The sequence below is a fragment of the Podarcis pityusensis genome (genome assembly GCF_964106645.2).
Source record: "Podarcis pityusensis genome assembly, chromosome: 3".
Classification (NCBI taxonomy): Eukaryota; Metazoa; Chordata; class Lepidosauria; order Squamata; family Lacertidae; genus Podarcis; species Podarcis pityusensis.
The window spans coordinates 91,531,214-91,556,796 of record NC_138026.1 but is presented as its reverse complement, the minus strand read 5'-3'; the positions used below and the strand labels follow the sequence as shown (position 1 = coordinate 91,556,796).

The 25,583-nt window shown below is 44.0% G+C and overlaps 1 protein-coding gene across 1 annotated transcript in view; it reads right to left on the bottom strand.

Moving 5' to 3' along the window:
* ITPKB (inositol-trisphosphate 3-kinase B) overlaps window positions 1–25,583 on the bottom strand; it is an 83,549-nt gene that overhangs the window by 56,011 nt on the left and 1,955 nt on the right. The window contains exon 2 of the mRNA XM_081000130.1: window positions 19,535–21,420. Coding sequence (XP_080856256.1) covers window positions 19,535–21,217 — 1,683 coding nt within the window. The 5' untranslated portion in view covers window positions 21,218–21,420. The remainder of the gene's footprint in view (window positions 1–19,534; window positions 21,421–25,583) is intronic.

Here is a 25,583-nt window from a genome sequence, read left to right as displayed (position 1 = left end):
ACTTTCTTATGCCTATCTATCTATCTATCTATCTACATACAGAGAGAGACAGATGCTAAAAGGACCTTATGTGTGCACATATACCATCTCAAACAGCAGGAGCTTTTAGATTATAAAAATAAGCTCAGGGCTATAACAGGCACATGGTAAATCCATTCTGACCCGAAAGTACTGAACCTGAACTGCCAACCTACCGCTTTCTGCCTCCAATAGAATCATAGAATTACAGAATCATAGAGTTGGAAAGGATTCTGAGGGTCATCTAGTCCAGCCCGCTGCAATGCTGGAATCTCAATTGAAGCATCTATTGCAGATGGGCATCCAACCTCTGCTTCAAAACCTCCAATGAAGGAGAGTCCACAACCTCCCGAGGGAGTCCGTTCCACTGCTTCTGTCCAGCAATTTGTAAGAAAAGGGGACCATTTCTGTTTGAAAAATCAACGTATATACAATATGCCAATCATCTGGTGAAGTACAACTTGTCTCTGTGCCTATGACTATTTCTCCAATTACACAACAGGATCATATATATGCAAAGGGGAAGCTGTACTATGCATGGTTCCAGCATACTGCACAGAAAGGCTGCTATGTCAAATATTTAGAGCAAGCACTGACAGGTCTGTTGTTGTTTTTAACCACGAACATCCTTTTCAGATGTTGACAAAAGGATTCACTTTGGTTCCTATACTGGGGTGTTGACATGAAAGCTTAAGAAGAATGCCAAACTTTTCCCCTTTTGCACTGGCACACACATGGTAAGATTTCAGCATGCACACAGGCAAACGTGTGACATGCTTACAAAATCTGATGCGTAATGGTGTGGCATCAGATCACCAAATCTAATACTAGCTGCAACATTCTGGACAAAGCGTGAAAGCATTGGAGTTGTTTAAACTACTGTACTTTTTCATTTGGCTTTTTAAAAAGTTGTTTCATTTTAGAATCTTTTAAACTTGCTTTGAAATCAAATCAGTTGATGTTGAGTGCACAGGCCTTTGGAATGGCAAAAAAGGACCACCTGGGCTGAAATAAATCAAAAGAAGCCCAAACCCATGGATATTCACTCCAGAGTAAGTCCCACAGTCTAAACTGGGGCTTTCTCATAGACACCTGTATATACAGTTACAGACTGAGACAACATTTCATATGGTTCTGCATACATTTCTGTAAAAAAAAAAAAAATGCTTTCAGAAGCAGCTTGGGCTGCAATTATAACACCACTTAGCTGGGAATAAAACTCATAGAATCCAACAGGACTAACTTCAGGTTATTTAATATGGTTTTATTATTGCCCACTGCAAGCCAGGGTTTTGTGAGTTTTCCTCATGTATTTTCCAGACCTTCTTTTGACATTTTAAAAATGGGAGCACAAACCTACACAGCGTAACAAGGCAAAGGGCTCCTGTATCTTTAAGTTAAAGCTTCCTTCTTGCAATTTCTGTCCTTTTATTGCTTCCTGTTAAGGTCAGGAGTAGGATTACTGTGGAATAGCCTGCTAATTGCCCCTTGAACAGTTCCTCTTACAAAGCAACCCTAAGTATGTCCTCTCAGAGGTAAGTCCTACTAAATTAAATTTGGCTCACTCCCAAGAAAGTAGCTTTAAAATTACAGTATTGATGTTAGCTTTACTAATTAATTACTAAAATTAGTTTTACTAATTTTCTCTCATATAGATATATATAGATATTCTGCTTCCAACTGAGGAAAAGCAATGCTTCAGCAGTAAAAGGTGCTGGTGTTGAAGCAACACGAGACTCCTCTTCATTTATATATCTTACTTATTATTTGCAGACTTCTCTTGTAATCCCTTCTAAAGTCATGGTTATTGTTTCTTGTTCCATTTCCATGCCAAATTGCTGTTTGATTTTCCATGTGAAATTATTAAAGGATCAGATTGTTTATCTTATCATTTATCTCTCCCTGTTTGGTTTCCTACTGGTAGGCTCTGATGGGACGGGAAGGAGAATCGTTATTCAAGCTCCTTTCTGTATTATCATTAAAGACTGTTTAAAATTATTACTTGCAATCTGTAAACGCTGCTGACTCTTTGAATCTGAGATTTATTACAGAAAGCATAAAATGCTACAACATGTCATTGGATTAAGCAGCCCTGATTCAGCTCCAGATGTGGAAGAAATACATAACAAGAAATCCTACGGAATTAGGCATTTTCAGACTGAGGTCATCAATTGCCATAGAGAAGATAAAAACAAATGTAGTTGAGCCTGGAAAGAATGCTGCTAAAATTGGAAAAACATTTAATATGAGTAGCCTACGGGTACAATAACACCGCACTGTAACTTAAGAAAATCCCGCAGCACAAAGCATACCAAAAGGATTGCAGACTTAGCTTTTTAGTTTCTGGATCTCCAGGAAAGCATAGCTTCCCTTCTTTCTTTCCTCCTCTGAGATTTGCCTTCCCAGTTCCATAGGGTCAAGCACTTCTGCCAATGTGCCCTATAGAAACTATTGTATAAATTGTGCTATTACGGCTTCATGGAAGAAGAAAGCAGCATAATAAGTTTATTCATTGCCCCCCTTACCAAAAAAAAGCTTCTGGCAATGATAAACTATAGAAAGTACAACTGAAACTTAACCAGCTGTTACTATTAGTAAGTGGTAGTTATATATTTGCATAGGTGGTAGGAGCGTGTCTGAATCACAATGATAGATCATGGATTTCCATTTGCAACTTGTCAAACAAGCTGCACTTGCTAGAACAGGAAGACATTTTCTTATGATGTACATAACCATTTTGGAGCAATACAACCATGCAGTAAAATTGCTTCTTACGCTATCTCAGTGGTGTTCCGTTTCCAGAAAACAAGACACCCAATTCACAGGGCAATTTCTTAATATGGCAAAAGTCACCAGCTGTGAATGGGGGGACAAGGAGAACTGAAGGAGAAAGAAACTGCCCGACAGTATCACAGAGCGCTTGCAAGAGGGTAGACAGAGAACTGCAGAAGGAATGTGTCCCTTTCCTCAAGGCTGCTGGCACTTATCAAACTGACTGGAAGACTCAGCACCGTGTCAGCAGAGTAATGTGTTGCTATAGAAGGAGTCTTCCCTTGTGATTGTGGGGATGGCTGCTACATTGGCCGTGTTCAAGCAATAGTTATATTGGGGCACACAAGATTTTCAAGACGTTTTTGGCAACCAAAACCAACCATTTTGTTTAGTGTGGTGGCATGGCAATTGTGCATAGCTTTGCAAAGAACAGGTTTGGTGGTTCTGGACAGGGGTCTTTTTAACTTCTCAAATGTTAAATGGAAAAGGTAAATCCAAGCCAAATGGGGATGGCGGCATATTGATGGGCACTGCAAAGAAACCCAACAACAAACAAACCCTGCCTGAGTGAACTGCACTGATTCCATAATGAGCAGTTATGAACTCATTTGCACACATCCTTTGTCTAGGCAAGGAGTTACTGAGCAGAGAACAGGGTCTCTTTCTTTACCCCATTAGCTTTTATAGGAACCAGCTGCCACTGAAATTAACCCATTTAAAATGTAAGCATTTGACTCCAAGCACAACACTTAGTAAATATCACAACATGACCAAACTTTACTTTAGTTCCTATTTTGCAAAGGTTGATCAGAGGGCTATTTGTTGTTGCCTTTCCAACTAACCAACAGTATTTTATTCTCCTTGTTATCATCAGAAGCATTATAGGCCATAATAAATGGGAAAGCAGCTTATCTGCAGGCATGATGGAGGTAGCCTCTTCTTTTTAAAGTTAGAGGACTTGTGCACATTCTGAGTAGTGGAGCATGCACTTCCTATTAAATTCTCTGCATCTCCAGGTAGAATCAGGGAAAGACGCCTGTATGAAACGCTGGAGGGAGAGGCACAACACTGAGAAGGGAGACCAATCTCATGATCGGTATAAGGTTGATTCCTGTTTCTAGAGTGCAACAAATGCAAAGAGCTTTTAAAAAAGGAAGGGTGTTCAAGGCAAGTCTGCTGCACTGATAGAAATTTCTTCCTGGGTAGCATCTTGCTGAGATGGAGAGGTCTCATCGCACATGCTGGGAGGGTGGGTTGTTCTTAACACGGCTGGCTACATATGTGGACATATGTATTCATCTACATTTTATGTGACTTTTTTAAGTTACAAAAACTATTGCTGTGGCAAAGAAGCATAAACACACCACTTGTTATGGGCACTGTCCCAAAGGACCCTGTGCCAATCCCACTAAAATTCACACATCTGTAATTGGTTTGGATTTTTCCTGGTATTCTTTGAAGAAATGCAGAAACCTCTACACGGCCAGATTTTCACATTAGCCGTGAACCGTTTTATGCACTGCTCCCACAAGGCCCTGTTAGCTTGCATCCACTCTGAAGGCTCAGCTTTACAGCCAACGTTTATAGGCATTTCTGCCAACATGAAGCAACCACAGCCAGTGGCCTACACATTCATTACTGCACCTGATATATACTGTAGTACTTGGCTTTAATGAGATGGCGGGTGGCAGGCAGGGTGCTACTGCACTTGTGTTCATGGCAATCAAGCAGAGCTGGCCCTACTTTTAGGCAGAGTGAGGTGGCCGACTCAGGCGGCAGATGCTGAGGTGGAGGGAGCAAAAGTAAGAGGCTGGTCAACAGATTTCCAGCCATGTGGTCTGTCCACTACTGCCCTCAGGTGGAGCGGAAGCCACCATTCCCTCACTAGTGTTGAAGTAAGACTCAGTTGCCAGTCTCTGTTCTACATTGAATGGGAGGGGGGCATCTTAACATTTACCTCAGGCAGCAAAAATGTCTTGGGCCTGTTGCGATGTCATAGTTAACTATATTTTTCATGATGTGGTTTTGGTAATGTTTGGGCCTTCCTTTTAACATCTCACCCTCAACATATTGGCTCTCCTATGGGAGGGCAAAGGCTTACAAAGTAATTTCCAGAAAACAGTTAATTTCCCCACAGTGACTGCTGAATTCTAACACGTGTGTGTGTGGAATCTTGTTTGGGCTCCATCCATCTAAAACTAGTGAGAATAACTAGATGTATTCAGCCACCAGAACATAAACATGAACTTTGAGAATTATGCAAGACTGAGTTAGGCCACTGTGGCATTTTATAGCACATCCAGGTGCCAAGATAATCAAGAGTGTGACTTCACTGCCACACAATGACTAAACATTAGTACTGAGCTAATGTTTTCACTAAACATTTAGAACATAAACCTGTTCTAAAACAAGATAGCAAACTGGCAGGCATGGAAATTATAGCACCAGTGCTCAGTGGTGTTTTATGTCTTCACTTGTTCTAGTGTACAAAAAAAGATTGAGATTGTAATTTCAGCTACTGTGCATTTTAATTCTCTGAAGTTTCTAGGTTGCCAACTAATAAAAGTTGGTCTCTATTTTAAAGAAATGTTTTTTTTATGGTGATTCCTTTAATGAATTCCTAGCATCTTGTGTTACTTTAAAATGTTGGGGGGGATTAAAAAGGTACATTAGAAAGAGATAACTCTTTTTCAGGGGCATAACAACAATGCACATTATGAATGGAAACACTGGCTGCCAAAGATCAACATCCTGACCCAAATGAGTTCCACCCTTTATACTGAGCCACCACCCTAGATGTGTTTTCAAAATGCAAACTTAGGAAGTCTTCTCTCAGTCAGTCAGAGCTTCCTCCAACTCCATTTCCCCCAAGATACACATTGATGACCATTTAAAAAAATACAGAGGTTACAAATCAGAGAAAGGCCCCCATCCTTAAAGTTGCACTGGGCTTCTTCTGGGATATATCACCACAACCTTATTTCAAAACATTGCTATTTTTATCTGGAGTAGAGAGGCAGGAAGCAGAGGCCGGCAGTAGCCAAAACTTCCCCAATTTGGTGCCCTCCAGAGGTTTTGAGCTGCACCTTTCACTATCCTTGCTCACTGGCCCTGCTGGCTGGAGCTGATGGGAGCTGGGAATCCAAAACATCTGGAGTACCAGATAAGGAACGCTGCATATACTTTAAAGTTAGCCTGGCAACAGTGGAAATTGAAAAATGGCCCCCATTGGCTAACATCCTTATGACATCTTCTCTCATATGCCTCTGTGACTGTAGGTACATTTGTAGCTCACTATTGGGTTTTCAATCTCCTTTCTGTCCTTTTTTCGTTAGCTGCCTCGGCTGTCATCTATCAGGTCCTAAAATTCTGCCAGGTCATTAAGGTGAGTGGGTTCAAGACTTTTCGATGGGAGGAAAATGTGGACTCTGTTTCTCCAGCTACTTTTACTGAGCTGGACAGCAGTCTGCCTGCCCCAATCAATCTGCTGTCACTTTTTTGCAGACCACAGAAGTCTTGCCTTGACACAGCAGAGCTTTTGAGGAGGGACAGTTGCAGCCCTTATTTTGTTGGGAAGGGGGGGTGTACTGAATAACTCTCTCTTTCTACTGGAAGCAGATCTCTTGGAAAAGCAAACTGTTTGCATCCACTCTGTGTGTGTGTGTGTGTGTGTGTGTGTGTGTGTGTGTGTCATTCAGGGTTAGGGCGTTTGATCCAGGGAAGTTAAGCTTTTTCCATTGTTTTAGACTGTACACTCTTCGGGATAGAATTCCTTATCTGAATTGTGTACAGAGCAATGTACACTGATGGTACTATATAAAGATATGTTAAAAATAAGTGGCTAAAGGAGATGCTCACACAACAATCCAAATGCCCTACACAGGCTTAAAAAGGTTGGCAACCTCCTGTCTAGCATTGGCTGTCTTCAAACCGAACAGCCAAGAGAAAAAGATGCTGTTGGTTGCTTATCCTCAGCATTTTCTTATGATTTCAGAGTTAAATGGGCAGCACCTGACTCATGAACAGCTTTTTTGGCTGTGGTTCCCTCCCTCTGGAACCTTTTGCAACTAGAATTCCTTTCGCACAGCTTTCATCAGCAGCTCAGTGCACTTTTATTCTCTAAAACCTTTAATGGTAACTGTTGATTTACTCTTTGGGAATTTCTGAACCTTTTTTTTTTTTTTTTTTTTTTTGCTGACAACCGTCCTTTTACTTTGCTGTTAAGTGGTTCTAGCAGTCTGCTATTATAATGGAATTTTATGTTATTTTAAAATATTTCTGTGTGCATTGATTTGAATGCTCAGGCTGGAAAATTGCATCAGTAAACGCACAAGCATATACAGACATGCAGATACAATCCATGTTTCACTCTTGCTTCTACCCAACCTCCTGCCGATCCCTTTTCTGAACCTTCCCTCCAAAGTCTTCAAGGAGATATTCTGGATATGTCCTCTAACCCAATTCTGGTGGGCAAATCCATTTTTTCTCCTATTTTTATTCTGGTATCTCCCCCCATATGATCTAGACTGCTATGACCGCCTACTCCACCATTCTCCCAAACTTGCATGAAAAAGGCTTTCAAATCCTTATCTGGAAGCCAGGTCCCTGACCCCAAGCTCAGCTTCCCTAGGCCCAGAAGGCAACATATACTAAGCTCCATATTGTTTAGGATACCCTAAATAAAACATTTAGGATTCATTAATTTCAAGAAACCTGGTCTGCACCCAACCTATGGTAAATAATATGAAACTACCCCATCTGTGAAGGGACATGGGTGGCGCTGTGGGTTAAACCACAGAGCCTAGGACTTGCCGATTAGAAAGTCGGTGGTTCGAATCCCCGCAACGGGGTGAGCTTCCTTTGCTCGTTCCCTGCTCCTGCCAACCTAGCAGTTCGAAAGCACGCCAGTGCAAGTAGATAAATAGGTACTGCTGTGGTGGGAAGGTAAACGGCGTTTCCGTGCACTGCTCTGGTTCGCCAGAAGCGGCTTAGTCATGCTGGCCACATGACCCGGAAGCTGTACGCCGGCTCCCTCGGCCAATAAAGTGAGATGAGCACCGCAACCCCACAGTCGGCCACGACTGGACCTAATGGTCAGGGGTCCCTGTACCTTTACCCCATCTGTGCCACAATCACTATCGCCGTTTCCTGATCCTGAAAGCTCCTGCTGAACTGGACCAAGAACACACAGTCCCAGTCACCCAAGAGTGTCTGGGATAATCTCAGTTCTAGCATTACTCTTTCACAAGACATATCTCCCAAAACAGAGTTTCTCTCACTTCTCATTACCCAAATACAATTGCACCCAGAGAAAAAATGATTTTTTAAAAAATATGGCAAATTAATGGCGGGTGTGTGTGTTGGCTTTTTGGCTGCATAGAACAGGAAAAACAGAAGCAAAGGGTCTGACTTGCACTTGGCTACAACGTGTCATATATAAACAAAGCTCACTTCAACTTTATTTCACAGTCAGTGCCAGTCAAAGGAATGAATAAGCTTTCGCTTTCAATAGCTAGCAAACATTACACACTCTTATACACTGGCTTCCCAAACAGTCATGCTGTTTTGCTAATGTTAATAGAGGCTTGCACTTAAAAGCAGGCAGCGATCTTAGGATCCCTTGCATTGTATGTGGAGACGCAGATGTCTGAAACCAAATGGCAACTTGAAGAAGAGTTTGGGGGCTGAGCATCCAAGCCCCACCCCAATATTCCTGTGTGCTCCATGCAGGATCCCTCACTAAGTTATCAGGGGTCCTGATCATGAGGAGCCTTCTAAATGTGTTTAGCTGAATACACTTTGAATCCCCCTTAAGCCTTTGCTACTCAGCCCAGGTAGATCAGGAGTGAAGTGGGGAATAGCCAGCTCTCCCAGAGACACTGCAGGTGGTGCATGCAGACTTGCGGTCCCTGTTCAGGTTGCCATTATTGATTGTTGCACATGAGTGCTAAAAGCCTTTCACAGTTATCTGCACTTAGCAAAGGAGATGCTGGAACAGTAAATCTTAACAGCAGCTTGCATATCACATGAGACTTCCAGCAAGAAGGCCTTCACTTTCATGAAGTGTTTTGAATGCCTAGCAAATAGTTCCACATTCCCCAGCTGCTGGGATGCTCTGGAAGCCACAGATACGGAGCCCCAATAAAGCTTTCATAGCAGGAATCTGCTAGCAATGAGTGACAATGGAGGATTAAAGTGCTGTAGCAATTATCTTACATTTTGGGCCACAATAAAGTATTGCACAACCATCAAGGACTGACCTGTTCCAGGGCAGGAGCAACTCCAAATGATTTTGGTGGCACTTTCCTCTGGCTGGAAAGTGTCAGGCAAACAAATTACAAAAATTAGCAAAGGCCAGCGGTATTCTGCTCTTCAAAAAAAAGCAAGCTACCCAAGCATTCAAAACTCTTTGCCAAATACAGAATTTGTATTTATTGCTCTCGCATGAAAGCTGAAGGAAGTTCACGATACCAAATCTTGGAGCATAGATTTTTATTCCAATGTCTGCTTTAAACTACCGGTACTTCTATGTGCCAAATGAATTCCAATCCTCTAAGAAGGATAGGACCTGTATATGGGTTAAGTGATAATATTGCCATGCCAACACCAATGAAACCAAGTAGCACCACAGGGAAAAAATAAAGGGCATTTCGTATCATATGCTATTTAGAATGCAGCTTATTAATGACTTGAGGATATGTCTGGTTGACATGGATAGACTCCAGAGAACAACTATAAGCAGAAGTCTTGGGAATAAAAGTCCCAGGTGTGAGAATTTTAATCCAAACTGAAATGTTCCTCATTATTCGACAGTTGATCTGTAAAAATAACTGAATCTTAAGATGGCCCCTTTAATTAGCTTCATGGTATTATGCCAACTCCAGTGTCTTAATTTATAATATGATGCACTGTCCATTTTTGTTTTGATAATCTTGTCATTGCTGTTTTGTTGCATTTTTCAAATTGATTTTACAAAGTTACCATTAGAATGTTATATTGTTAGGGGGAAGGGAAAGGTAGGATATAAATTATCATCATCATCCGTGCTATTTTTCCGGAAAAAAGAGGTGCAGGAACTCACCATGAACGCCTCCCTCGTTCTCTTAAGAATGGCAATTGTGCCCACCTAAGAGGTTCTGGAACTGAGTTCCAGCCAGTGCCGGCCGGAAAAAAAAAGTCCTGGTCTTCAAAAATAAATAAGTTTTCATTTTTGGAAGGGAAAAAAAGAGAGAGCAAATTTTTCACTTCACACAGCTGTAGTATTTGATAAGGTATGGACACTGTCTGCTGAAGGCTTATGGCATGTCTAAAGCTACTAATGTAGCCGAAAACAGTGCACAAGGAATACTTGCAAAAACAGTGAAAGAGGCAGTGTGCCTCAGGGAAAGTTTTTCATAGAAGGGCCATGATATCTATAATTGTTCTCATTCAACGGAAAACTTTCCCTGAAGCACACTACCTCTTTCACTGTTTTGTAAGAATTCCTTGTGCACTGTTTTCGGCTATATTAATAGCTTTAGACATGCCATAAGCCTTCAGCAGACAGTGTCCATACCTTATCAAATGCTGCAGCTGTGTGAAGTGAAAATGTTGCTCTCTCCCCCCCCCCAAAAAAAATGAAAGCTGATATTCTCAGAGGGACACTACATTCTGCAAATTCCATTTTGCGTGGGATAGGAACACAAGAACTGCCTTGCTGGGTAAGACCAAGGGCTCATATAGTCCAGCATTCTGTCTCCAACATAGCCTAGGAAGATACTTCTGCAGGGTTGTAAGCAGGGCATTAAAGGGATGGTCATTCTCTGCTTCTCCTGGACACCCTGTGCTCAGATATGCACAGCCTCTGAACATGAGAGACTTCGCCCTTAGCTGTAATAGGCAACAGCTATGGATGGATAGATAGATAGGCCTATTCTCCTTGCCTACTGCTTGCTCTAAGCTACACTACATCAACATATCTTGTGCCAGGGAGTTCCATCATTTGTCTAACCATGTGCTATGTAGAAAAAGTACTTCTCTGTCCTGAACCTACAGGCAATCAACTTTATAGGGTGAACCCCAACTTGGGACGCGGGTGGCGCTGTGGGTAAAACTTGGGACGCGGGTGGCGCTGTGGGTTCGAATCCCCGCGGCGGGGTGAGCTCCCGTCTTTCGGTCCCAGCTCCTGCCCACCTAGCAGTTCGAAAGCACCCCTAAGTGCAAGTAGATAAATAGGTATCGCTTTATAGCGGGAAGGTAAACGGCGTTTCCGTGTGCTGCGCTGGTGCTGGCTCGCCAGAGCAGCTTCGTCACACTGGCCACGTGACCCGGAAGTGTCTCCGGACAGCGCTGGCTCCCGGCCTCTTAAGTGAGATGAGCGCACAACCCTAGAGTCGGACACGACTGGCCCGTACGGGCAGGGGTACCTTTACCTTTATCTTTATGGATGGATAGATAGATAGGCCTATTCTCCTTGCCTACTGCTTGCTCTAAGCTGCACTTCATCAACATATCTTGTGCCAGGGAGTTCCATCATTTGTCTAACCATGTGCTATGCAGAAAAAGTACTTCTCTGTCCTGAACCTACAGGCAATCGACTTTATAGGGTGAACCCCAACTTCTAGTGCCCAGGAATGCTTACAATACACCAAATACAACTTAGTACCTTGTATATGTAATGCCTGCTCCCTAACAGCCATTCCATCAGGCTGCAGAAGAGGGAGGGGTGAGAAGCAGAGATTTTTCATCGGCTCTGCTGAGTCACCAGCTGCCTTTGGTTCTTTTTCTCCCTCATCTATCACCTAGCAATAGTCGTTCCATCAGACTACCTGAACTGTTTCCATCTAAATTAGTCATCCTTAGAACTTCAGAACTAGTGACTCAGTTTGCTTTTTCCTCCCTCTGAACCCCTTGTTCTTTTTGTGTCACGCCTTTTAAATCGTAACTCCAAGGCCAGGGATGATCTTGTTTTCTTTTTATTGATCTGCAAGCTTTTCAGCTGACGAGCAAGGTAAAAAACATACATGCTAACTAAATAAAAAACCTATTACCTTCATCACCATAAATCTGCATTGTTGTCCGAGCCCTACTCCATATAATGCTTGCCTACAACGTGGCAGCCTCTATACAACTTAAAACATCTAAGCAGTAAGGGGATGAGAACTGGATTCAATGCTACAAGGCAAAAAGCAGCAGAAATGCAAAAAGCTAAAGAAACAATAACAATCCGATCAGGTCTTATAGCAATGAAATAGAAGTGAGCTTTCCTACAATACCTAGAAAAGATGGAACAGATATTCATAAAGCACCACATAATAGGAATTAACTTCCAGTGTTGGCAACTAATGTGGTACAATTGATAGTTCGAGGTATTTGGAAGTGCCTGCTCCAGAGACAGCTGAGCAGGGTGGAAAGGCTGGGTGGAGTAAAGGGTTAACATGTGCGATTCTGTCTCTCTCTGTTGATTCTTTGTGGTTCTGGAATGTAACCCTGACAGTGTTCCAGAGGAGTAATGGGGCCTTTGGCTCTAAAAGGGTTCTCCATGCCTGGGCATACAACATTATAATATTAGAACACATTTATGATGACTCATGCATGACAGGTACACCATGTAGTCAGCCTCAAGGGCTTCCTCCAGACAATTGCACTAAGCAACACCACTGATGGATCACTCTGTCCTCCATCCTTTTGGAGCTGAATATATTCCTCTCCAACTTGCAAAACACAGATTTAGTAAAGCCCCACACTCTGGCCAGACGGTATAAGCAGCCAAGCCTGTCAAAGATGTCAAGCTCATCACTCTGATTCGCCTCCTCTTCCTTTGGAATAACTGTTACAACATGCCCTTTCCTATGCTTATGTGCTTTGGAGCGTATTTCAAGTTTCCACAACAAGATGACTCTGTGACTTTCCACAATGCTGGATTGCCGTTTGTGTATCCTTCCACCCACTTTTAGATCTCTAGACTGCTTCCCTATTGAAACAAAGCGGTGTGCAACACAAACATTTGAACTCAACAGGTTTCCCTTTCATGCAAATAGCCCCAGGTTAAATCCTTTGCATCTCCAAGGAGGGGTCAGGAATATCCCCTGTCTGAAACCCTGTGGAAAGTCACTGCCAGCCAGTGTAGACAATGCTAAACTTGAAGGGCCAATGGACTGATTCAGCATAAGACAGCCTTCTGTGCCTTCTTCTCCATTTCAACAAAATGAGAATAACTACAGTCGACGCTACAGGACTGTTATGCAGACAGTAACGTAGGAGCTGCATACCAGTTTGTATACGAGTAGGGTTGGGCTGAACAACTTCAGAGGTGGCTACGAAATACTAGACTGATTTAATCATGTATTGTCTCTCACAGTACAGCAGCAAAAATGGCATCTTCTTCAGGGCTTGAGGATATCAAGCTAAAGTTGGGGGCAGGGAGATCAACCATACATCGCCTTTTATCCGAGATACTTGCCTAGCTAAGACACTTGGTGCTGTGGAAAACAAAATAGCTTTAGGTGATAGTGTGTTGAAATGTCAACACAAGGTCTTCCCCACAGAGAACATCCAGGAGTTAGTATAGACAACCGGATGTTCCTGAAAGGTTCCTTAATCAGGCAGTGTACGGCCTTAGAAAAAGGTCAGAGCGAGCCTTCTGTTGACTGAGCACTTAAGTGTACATCCCAGAAAGGTATTTTCCTAATGCATATCACCACCTCTCCTGTGTAGGTAGTAGCCTAGCCCAAAGTAGAATAACAAACAAATTTTCCTCCAGGGTTAGAATGGAGAGCAGTGTGATTTCCAAAGTTTTAGTAGACTAAAAGATCTCACAGAATAAAATAAAATATAAACACATTTTGACAAAAGAGTTGTTAAAAGGCTGGCAACAAACTTCCGAGCCACAAGCCGGAAACTGATAAAAAATAGGTTGCTGCTTTGCGAATGTTGTTCATGCTGCCATGTCTTCAACCTTTCAGGATCAAGATGCACGAAGTTAGTTGAAGCAGATACTTTAACTAGATTACAAGCAGACCGTGATGGTAAGGTTTCAAGTTACATAAAGGCCCTTTCAGGACAGAAGTGCTGTATTAAATATATGTATGTTCCCTTTGGAAATAACACAAACGCAAATAAGACATGTTTGCAACTTCAGAACTATTGGGAATGCACAAGGTCCCTGGAGGGGGCAGAATATATTGTAAGGTTGGGGTCAGTTTGGTCATTCAAGGTAGCAGGATTACATGGAATTAATAGGCTGCATTTGGGCTGCCAGGTTTGAACTACTGAAACATCGTTTGCTGTCAATTGTATACAGAGCTGTATGCTCAATATCCATTTTGTCATATATTGTCAGTTTGGCTTGCAGTCAGATTTTATGATTTCTCTCCTGTTGTACTCACTTCAACAAAATCTAACATTAAGAGAGCTCATAAAGTGTGTGTGTGTATGTGTACATGCATATGCCAATAAATATATGCCCACACTTGCATTCCGACTGTCACGGGAGAGGCCCACAGGATTGCATTTGCACATACAGGTAACTTGCCTCATATGCGGGGGTTATGCTCTCAGGGTGCTGCATATACGCAAAAATGTGTATACTCAAACCACCCCCTGGAGGACACAAAACTGTCTCCACATGAGCAGTCCTACCTTTCGGAGCTGGCACATTGAATGGGTCTTACCAGCAGCAGCCCAAGTAAGGCAGAGAGCTTATTAAAAGCTCTTTCCAGGCCAAGAAAACCCTGAACAAAGAGAACTTTTAAGCTCTTCACCTTCCATACATTCGATTTCTGTGATTTCAACTGGCTAGCCGTGAACCATGTACAACTGAAATAACACGTTAAACGTGCTTAAGTTGCAAGTTACCTGTATTCAGATACTCACTCCCTTATACATTTTCAATGGGCAGGGGCAAGGTCAAGATGCCCATGAATTCTTTATTTCATGAATGAGTCCTGCTGCTCTTTTGACTAATCAGGAAGCTGAAGAGGATGATAGATGAGTTGGATTAATCTAGTGAAACCTTGTTCTTGAACAAAGGAACCCTGCAAACCAGCTTACTTCCTAGTGTTAACTTGCCCCTGCCCAGTGTCTCCTTACCAACAATCTCTCTGCCATCCCATGCACCATAAAGGGGGGGGGTCCCACTCTAAGGACAAAATAGTCAAGGTACGAGACTAATAAGGATGCGGTGGCTCTGTGGTCTAAACCACTGAGCCTCTTGGACTTGCCAATCAGAAGGTTGGGGGTTCGAATACCTGTGACAGGGTGAGCTCCTGTTGCTCTGTCCCAGCTCCTGCCAACCTAGCAGTTTGAAAGCACGCCAAAAAGTGCAAGTAGATAAACAGGTACCGCTCCGGCGGGAAGGCAAATGGTGTTTCCATGTGCTGCTCTGGTTTCGGTGTTCCGTTGCGCCAGAAGTGGCTTAGTCACGCTAGCCACATGACCTGGAAAAACTGTCTGCGGACAAACACCAGCTCCCTCAGCCTGTAAAGCGAGATGAGCACCGCAACCCCAGAGTGTCTGCGACTGGACTTAACTGTCAGGGGTCCTTTACCTTTACCATTCTACTAGACTAATCTTCCTTATGTCCTTGCCTTGCCCAGAATATAAGGGTGAGAAATCCTACCTTCTGACACTGGTAAAAAGATAGCCTTCTTCTTGCTGTTGTTCAAGTACTGGCAGTTAGTCTTTGTTGTTTATCAGAAAAATATCAGATAATCAGCCAGTCTTGCACAATGTGGCTGGGCCAATAATTAAAGCATGAAAAAAGGAAGAGAGATGAACACCTTAATGCTGCTATAACCACAAATTCCCACACACAAAAGTTATTGTGCCACAATGCATTTCTGAAATTATCCCAACACTTGACAAGATCAAGGGGGTTCAGGGGAATCTTTCCTCAATATTTGGAGAAATCTCACACAGCATGTATTCATATTTTACAATAAGCACATATTAGGTAATTTACTACCCAACAACTGCAGCTAAGCTAAGAGGTAAATTACAGTAAAATTAGTTGCAACAAAAACAAGTATTGTGGCCCCTTAATAATTAACAAACATATTTTGTTATGAGCTGTCACATACTGAAGTCTGCTCTAACGAAGTGGGCTTTAGCCCATGAAATCTTGCACCACAATACAGTTGTTGGTCTTTAACCTAGGAGGTCATAAGCCTAACAATTATTGCCATTTGCTCCTTTGCAACACACCAACACTAAGCTATTTTCCACTGATACAGTTTATATCTCTTTTATCTAAGAAACTATATCCCGCTTTTTCACCATCTAGGTCCCAAAGTGGCTTACAACAATAAAATATACAACATACAAAATTTAAAGCATAACTTAAACTACCGGAAGTTAAAAATCTAAAATCTTTTTTAAAACAAAGAAAAACATCTAAGAAGCATTCAGGGTGCAATGGCCTCTTGAAATAAAAATCTTGGCTAGGTATATGAAACTCAGCAGAGACGTTCCCTGTCTAACTTCTTGTAGGAGGGATTTCCACAACACTGAAGGCCAAATTGCTCATTTATACGACTCATGCTTCTGACCCATAGGAAACCATTAACACTGCTCTCCCCAACGATCTCAGCGATTGACTTGGGGTGTGAAGGGTGACGTAATCCTTAAGGTATCCTGCGTAAAAGTTATTCAGGGCTTTGTACACTAGTAGTAGAATCTTGAACCTGGCTCCGTAGTGGATGGGAAAGTAGTATGGGCCTTTTAACATTGGTATCGTGTATGCCTGTCACTAGACTAGCCGCAGCATTCTGCACTACTTGAAGCTTCTGGACCAGCAGAGGCTACCAAGGGCAGCACCATATGGAGCACACTGCCAATAGTCCAGTCTTGAGGTTACCAATGCATGAACTACAGTAGTCAGGTTATCCCTGTTCAGGAATGGCCACAGGTAATGTACCTGTCAGTGCTGATAAAAGGCACTTCTAGCCACAGGGGCCACCTGAGCCTCAATTGACAATGATCAAGAAACTTGATGAAGACCATTCCTGGAGGACCCACCCTGCACTGACATACAGCAGCTGGCCTTGACCCTAGAATTCTGGGTACAGTGGGTAGATTTAAAAATCACAATGTTGACATGAATGATTTTTGGACTACGGAGGGGGGTGTCCATGTTGAGCTTTAATTTTTTTATGCTGGTGGATGGGAGTATTTTTTGGTTTATTGTTAAGGTGTTGCCAATGTTTTCCATCACTGTTATGGGAAGTGAGTGGTTTTAGTTTTTTCCTTTTTCCAAAATGTTGTATGGAATATGAATGTGTTATATGATTCTCCCACCTTTTCTATGATATAATGTATTTATGTGTTTTTTGGCGTGCTCTGGTCCATGGGGTCACGAAGAGTCGGACACGACTAAACGACTAAACAACAACAACAATGTTTTTTTTAAAATGTAATTCACTTGGGGACTGTTTGGGTGACAAGCAACTACTAAGTTTAAATAATAACAACAACAACAACAATAATAATAATGATTTATGAACAACCTGCTCATCTTATGCATGTCTATAAAGATGGACACAAGTATGATTTAATATGAAGACAGAAGTGCCTGGCGTGCTCTGGTCCATGGGGTCACGAAGAGTCGGACACGACTAAACAACAACAACATGATTTAATATAGTTAAATGATAGGTTTGCTAAAATATTGTAATAGAATCCTTATAATCAACAGACCACCATATATTTGCTAAGCTTGTGGATGTTGCCCTTGAACACATTTGAAGATGAAGACATTAGTTCGGTTAGGTAAATGTGTCAAAAACATTATTTTCTCCCTTTCAGATACTTCTTGAAGTCTGTATGGAACTTCTTTTATAGTCAAACAATTTTCAGGTTATGAGTGGCTATGACTTCTGTGCAAACAGCTAAGTCAGACAGAGGGAGCATGGTACTTGCTTTGTCTTTTACTTGAGAATAAAAGCATGAAGCATTCCTGATTAATAACAGCTGAAGGGGTCTTAGCAATGAAACAGAAGAGTCTGGCAAGCTAGCAAGTTTGGCTTTTTAAGAAGATGACAAATAATGATTTTTTCCTAATCATCTGGGACAAGTGTTAACAGCTGAAGCTCTCTCAGCTCTAACAAATGCCCTGAACTATTTTTCCCACTGTGAGATGACTTTCTGCCCTCATCTTAGATTGGAAATCCATATGGAATTCAATTATGGGCAGCTGGACACTTGGACTCAGAGGCCCACAAGAATCTGAAAACCATCAGGACGGGTGCAAAAAAATGCATCCCCACCAACACCCCGTTTCCCGTCAACAACTGCAATCACTGTTGTGGGATTCATATGAAACTAATTTGATCATACTGAAGTAAGTGTCCTGTGTGTGCTGGGGAGATTTAAATGGAAGGTGCGTGTGTCTTTTTAAATGAAAATCCTATTTTTGAAAATTCAAACAATAGGGAGTTTTTTTATTTCAGAAGTAATTAATTATAGTTGTCTCTCCTATATAAACAAACATGTCAAAGTATCTTAAAATATCTTAAAACCTAATTAAGGCCATCTATCAAACAGAGTTAATGAAAGGTTTGTGTAAAAAAATAACACTGGGTGAAACTATTTCAGTTATAATGCTAAGCATTATAAATGACACAAGGGAAGCATGTATTGAATTTATTATTGCTGATTTCCTCCTGGACCCAGAGTCTAGCAAGCCGTCACTAGTACTAGGATCCAAAAGATGCCATCTTGTATACTGCCAGGATCATCCACAGAGCCCATATGGGTGATCATGTACTCCTAATTAAACCCTTCAACTTCCTGAGTTCTGCAATATGTTCAGTTTTCATGTTATGAATATTTATGAGCCTACTAACCAAATGCCATGGACATTTCTCTCAATCACATTAATAAACACTATTTTGCTCAATAGATAATAGCCCTTATGGTCTCAATACTTCAAAGTGAAATTCTGTGCAATATTTTTTCAAAAGTTCCACTTTCTTCAGTGGGGCTTCCTTCCAAATAAATATACTCTTACTTAGCCATCAAGTAAGAGATGTTGTTTAATATTCTTGAATGTGTAAAGAGAGTGCCAGAGAGAAATGTGTCTCCTGACTCAGCTATACATAATGGCTCTATTTAATTAAAAGCTAATACATTTAAATTATCATAGTAACCAGTTAGTAAGCATGCCTGTGCAAATTTACAGGAATTTCAAAATAAGAAACTGCATTTAAATCAATCATTTTAATTTGTTCTTTTTCCTTAACAATTCAAACAATTTAAATCACCTTTGTTTAAATCAAACCACTCTGAGTGCATGGTGGTCTCTGTCATACCGCAAGAAGCCCTGGTGCCCATTGCCCTCTGGCACCTATGGATGTACCCTCAAGATGAGGTGTTACCACCCTGTTCTGGTTCCTTTCCCCCACCAAACTCTGTTTCCATTTTCCAGATTTCCCGCACAACATAATGATGAACACACCTAATGGAAACATCAGTTGTGTGACTTCTTAGCATGAAGATGTGGGTTATCTCATTTCACTCTTAGCAGAATGAAACTTGATGGAATAAGCCAAACACACGAAATATTAAGGGAAGGCAAAAGTAAAAGTAAAGCGATCATAAGCACCAGAACAGAAACAGATCGAAAAGTGAGTGAACAACTTATTCCTCTTTAAGAGGATTCCCTTCCGAAAAGGGCAGAGGAGACGCCCATCACCTGCAGAGGCAAGCTATTGAGAAACCTGCTGGTAATCTCTCTTATTGTCTGACACTTGCTTTGCTCAGAACTTACCACTCTTGGTTTATCCAGGGTTTGCAGGAAGGCTGGGCTCTGGTCCAAGGATCTCTCGGGATCGCTGGAGATGTCTTCCTCAGACTCTTCCCAGGATGAGGAAAAGCCTGTGGAAGAGGCTGAGGAGGAAGACAACTTCCTGACAGGCATGTTCTTTCGGGGGCTTCCTCCTGCCTCTTCCTCCTCCTGAGCACCCAGGTCAGTCACTATGACAGCAGGGATGCTGCTTCCTCCTCCGCAGCAACTCTCAGCTTCCATCAGGGGCTTTCCCTGCTCCTGCTGCTCTAGGGCTGCCGAGGTCCCAGGCAGAGGCTGCTGCCCCCCAGGATGCTGCTGCTCTTGCAGCCCAGCTCCGTTAGCTTCAGCCATAATGTCTGGGGAGGGCTCGGGTGCCGGCAGCAGCTTCTTCGCCGAGCACTCCACAACTAGCAAGCAGCTCCTGCTGCTACCCTCCTCGCCGTCAGTCTTGGCAACACAAGGCGGGTCTCCTGCCGGGAGCGGCTCTCCAAGGGGCTTCTCCGTCGCGTCGGAGCCCTGCCCTCCACGAAAGCCGCTCCTCCCCTGCGCGCCTTCTAAGAAATCTGGAGCCTTGGAGGACCCGCTCACCTTGGGCGGCCCCCGGGAACGCCGCGCATCGTCTTCCAGGAGCTGCCTCCCGTTCCCCGTCGCCCCTTGACATCTCCTCGCGCTCACCACGTCTCTGGAGTCCTGACATTCAGAGGAGCCGCTTCTCTTCTCCGAGTCCTGCCCCCCACCGGACCCCGGCCTCCTCTCCTCCTGCGTCCTGGAAGCCCCATTCGCCCTGTCCATCGCGCCCCGAGGGTGCGCCTTTGGCGAGGGGTCCCCTTTCTCCCTCCCCTCGGAGACGCGCGCCGGAGGCGACTTGCTCTCCAACTCTTTGGACTCCTGCGCTCCAGTTCTCCCGCCGCCCATCTCCTCCTTCTCCTCCGGGCGCTGTGCTCTAAGAAGGGGCCCGTTCTCCGTCTCCATCGCGCCTTGCGCAACCGGAGAATCCGTCTCTCTCTTCTCCGCCTGCTGCTCCGGCGTCCTCGCCGTGTTCTCTAGCCGGGCCAGGGGGCTCTCCGGCCCCTCGACGGTCGCCTCCTCCTCCTCCTGCCGCCGCTCCGACCCCGCCTCCGGCGCGCGTCCAAGCACTTGCGCGCCCCGAGACGGGATGGGCGAAGGCGACCTCCTCCTCCTGCCCGCGCCGGGACTCTTGAGGAGGAAGGCGCCCGCGGAGCTCTGCGCCTGGATGTGCGCCTCGAAGAGCCCCACTTTCTGAGTCACTTGCACGTTCTGCCGCTGCAGGAGCCGCGCCGTCCTGCGCGCCTCTTCCAAGCCGGGCGAAGGCGAGCGGCCAGGGGGGCTCGCCCAGCTGGGGCTGCTAAGCCGGCGGCGGGGCCCGCGGGGCGCAGCCTCCTCCTCGCCCCCTGCCTGCAGCAGCAGCGGCTCCGCCGGCGGGAACAGGAAAGCTGGAGTGGCGGCAGCAGGAGCGCTGGAGCGCCCGGGCAGCGGGCAGTAGCTGCTGTGCCTCTCGGTTCCCGGGACCAGAGCAGGCAGCACCTGCCTGCGCGTGACGGGCGGCGTCTTGCTCCTGCCGCCTCCGCAGCCGCCCTTCTCCTCGTCTTCCTCGCCGCTCCTCATGACCACTAGGCTGTTGAGCGTATAGCAGGACACGGCCATAGTAAAGGGTCCGCTTCTTCTTCCTCCTCCTCCTCCTCCGCCACCTTCTCCTCCTCCCAGGTCAGCCTCTGCCGAGCAGCCCACGTCCTCTCAGGGCCGGCGGTGGCGGCGGCAGTAGTAGTGGCGGCTGCAGCATCGCCCAGGGAGCAGCCGAAGAAGCGCAGAGGCGGTGTGCTGGCCCCGGCCCGCCGCTCCATAAACAACTGAGGAGAGAGGGAAAGAGAAGAGGGACAGTGAGCGCGGGAAAACCGAGGCGTCTTTAGCCGCGCGCGCTGATTGGCCGCGACGTGCGCGGCTCGGCCAATGGCGGCGAAGCTCGCGGATCATGGGCCGGGCTGGCGGCATGAGGGAGTAGCTACGGCTCAGACTCTCCTCTTAAACTATGGAGAGCGTTTAAATGCCCGCACGGCAAACCAGAGCTCAATTTAATGTGCCTTTCCACAGACAGCGGAGATATCAAGCGGAACCTTATTTCAAATCCGGCTGGGGGAAAAACCAAAAACCCTCAGCGGCGAACAACAGACCCATTATTAACCACCCACCGCCTCAGTGTTTAATGACACTGTATTTAATGTAAGGCGGAGAGGGGAAACCCCTGAACATACCGTACTGTGGTCAAATCCAGCATTTCATCCATTAAACCCAATATTAAACCGTACCTACGGAGACCATACTAGTCCAAAATCATAGCCCGTCTGATTTCAGTGCCATGGCACAGCCTCGGGGATATACAGTATAAATAATGGAATGGAATAGAATGTAAAGGAAAGGAAGCACTTATATCGGCTGGATGAGTAACTTTCCCTAAAGTAAGCAGTCACAGGCATATTGAGAAGTGAGATCTGCGGACACGAGTGCCTCTGGACCAGGCAGTACACAGAATAAAATCAAGATATAAAATCACAAAATACATAATAAAAAATTAAAAAAACAACCCCCCCAGCAGGGCAGTCCAGGGAGGATGCTATTGGAAGAGATCAAAAAGATTGGGGCACAGTGGGGAGCCACGGGCAAATCTCCTTATTAGCTCCCAGATCTTAACTCTGACATTAAAGTTTGGGCAAATAAAAGTCTTAGACTTGGAGGCAAAAGTTGTGGGGGAATGTGTAATGGGCAGCCCTAGATGTAGGACTGAGAGACTGTGGTGGGGATGCCAAGAGACTCACAAATCTAATGGGCCTAATCATGGACGTAGTCAGGATTTATGTTAGGAGGGGGGGGGACCAAGCTACCTGTGACACAATTGGTCAGTTAGTTAAGCATTTTTTATTATTTACTTGATTGGGGGCAGCTGCTCATGGCCATGGGGCTAATCGTGTGAAGGCCTACTTGAAGTGGAAAATTGAACTGTAAAGACAAAAAGCATGACAAGACTGAGGGAAGGAGAGCTACTGACATGTCTCTTTGGATGTGAGCTATCCTACTTCACACCATTCCTTTATTTTATACCGTACTACCTTACACTGTACCTGTGCACACTGTCAGTTGCTATATACCTTGGCGTATGCTTTGAATTTGTGGGCAACTTGCTGAAACCTAGGCAGAGTTACTTCATGTATAAATGACCTACCCAAGATTGCAGTCTTAGGAACTTTTGTGAGAATAAGCACCAACTGAATTTACTGGGATTTATTTATGACTAAATATGCATAGGGTCACACAATACGCAGTTACTTCCTCCTATACCAGAGTTGGTACAGGTGCATATATTATTATGTATGGGTGTACTGTTGTGTTTGTAACTTATAATGCCACTAAATCTTTGGGCATAGAAACACTTACAGCTTTTAAGTCTTTTACGCATCTGTATGGTTTGCTCTAGTCCCGATTCAGCAATGCTAAGTTGTGTGATGCAGACCTTTATTGTGTGCATTTAATGTCTTTTACATTGTGACTACCTCTGTGAATTCAGCTGACCATTTATTTATTTTACAAAATTTGTAGGCTGCTTAACTGTAAATAAAACTTCTAAGAGGCAATTTTATGTGCCTGGCTGCATGAATAAGCATTTGGTTTTTGCATCTGTCTACTTACAAGGTCTCATAAGACACAAATTTCAGATGAGCAGTTATCAAACCATGCTACTATGCACCACTGCACCTAAGCACATTTGTAATTGCTACATAGCTTTGCTCAGTAGTTTACTATTCTGAATTTGTGAGATGCTGGACAGCATGCTGAAACCTGAGTGAAGTTACTTCATGGATGGAATCTAGTCTTACACACTTTTCTGAGAATAAACCCCACTGAATTTCATGGGAATCACTCCTTAGTAAATATGCATAGGGTTTGGCTGCAAATGCAGTTACCAGAATCCCATACCAGTGCCACTTGGCCAAATGCCTCTATCCCTACATTAAAGGAAAAGATGTGACTATTATTACTGATGCCTATATATTGCAATAAGCACATGCAATTAAAGTATTCTAGGGCAGTGTTGCTGAGTGCACCAATTTTTGTGATGCCTGTTCAAGATAATCTAAAGCAGAATAGTTACTCCTTGATGCACTTCCTTTTGTATTTAAAAACAAAGCGGCTAAAGAATCATTAAGATGGTGGAATTTCTCTCATCTTTCAGTGCAAACCTTTGAAGATTATTATGATGCTAGTGGTTATCAGTAAAAAGAACATCTTATCCCTGTGTGGTGTTACACTATAGGCTTCTGGTCCCTGAACATATATGTCCCACCCTGTAAATAGTCAAGAGTTAATGTTATCAACAGTGAGTCTTGTATCACCTTAAAGATCAACACATTTATTGTGGCACAACCTTTAGTGGTTCAAGTGCCCTGCATCAAATGCATGAAAGTGTTAGCCTTGGTAGGCACTGTATATTTCCACCCTCTGAAGGCACAACCTAGAGAGAACTATGAACTCGATTGGCCATGGTTTTAAAAAGCAGCCATGGGCAAATATAAGCTGAATTATGATGATAGAATAATATTTAATCCTATCCCTTTGAATTGTTTTCCCAGTTCCTCACCAATACCTGTATGCTTTGCCACATGGTGCTAATAACAGCTGGAGAAGCAGTTTTAATCAGGAAAATTGCACAGGCGAAAGGGCTCACATCCTCTCACTCATCACTGAGGTCCAGATCGGAATTCCTTTCCCCCACCCCACAGCTATTAATAGCATTTAAAAAATAATGTAGGAGTTCCTATTCATAGATCTCCTTTGCCTTGTCTAGTTTAGTCCCAAGAGCAACACTTTACGTAACTGATTACGTGGACTCTTCCCCAAAACCCACAATAAATTTGTTCATTTCAAGTGCCACAAAACTCTGGAAATTGCAACAATATTATGATTGTTATTAATTAATTAATTAATTAATTAATTGAATTTCTACACTGCCCTTCATTCAAGGAACACAGGGCGGATTAAAATATAAAACAGAGAAATACACACCATAATAACAAACAAAAACAATACAGTACTTCCCTCCCCAGTTTAAAAGACCATAGATTGTTCAATTAACCAAAGGCCTAAGAAAAGAGAAATGTTTTTGCCTGGCACTTAAATATATGTAACGCAGGCACCAGGAAGGCCTATTGAGGAGAGCATACCACAAGTGGTAAGCCACCACAGAAAAGGCCTATTCTTGTGTGGCCACCCTCCAGACCTGTCACAGAGGAAGCACACAAAGAAGGGCCTCATATGATGATAGCAGGGTCCGGATCAGTTCATATGTGAAGAGGTGGCTCTAAACATATCGAAGTCCTGAGCCATTTAAGGATTTGTAGGTCAAAGCCAGCACTTTGAATTGGACCTAGAAACTAATAGTCAGCCAGTGCAACTGGACCACTTTTGGTGTTATATGTTTAAACCAGAGATTTTCAACTTTTTTGAGTCCACGGCTCCCTTGACCAACTATGTTCTTTCTGCGGCACCCTTGTGGGGCTCAGGAGCCAGATTATGTCACCCCTTGTTTGCAGAGCTGGCGGCCTCTCACCCTTTATCGAATACCCTCCCTTGTGGTGTGTTCACTTAGCCTCCTTTCCTTGGGAGTCCTCTGCGCAGTCGCTGCTGCTGCCCCTGGTCTCTGAGCTGCCCCACCCCAAAGAGAGATGCCTCCTCACACTGCCACACAGGGGCCTAGGACTTGTCTGTCCATTCCCAACAGAAAGGGCTGAAGGGCTGGCTGGCTTGGCTGCTTGCTTGCTTACTCTGAGGCCATCTCAGCTCCCGGCAACCAGCACTCCCTGACGAGCCCCAGAGGCACCAATTTGCCTGTGGAGCTTGTAGCCAGGGCTGCTGCAACCAACAGCTGTACAAGTCTTTGGGAGGCAGAGATGCAAGAAGGCATCAAGGAGAGAAGGAAGGAAAGAGGGACAGAGGCCAGTGTTGCCCACGGCACCCCTGAACG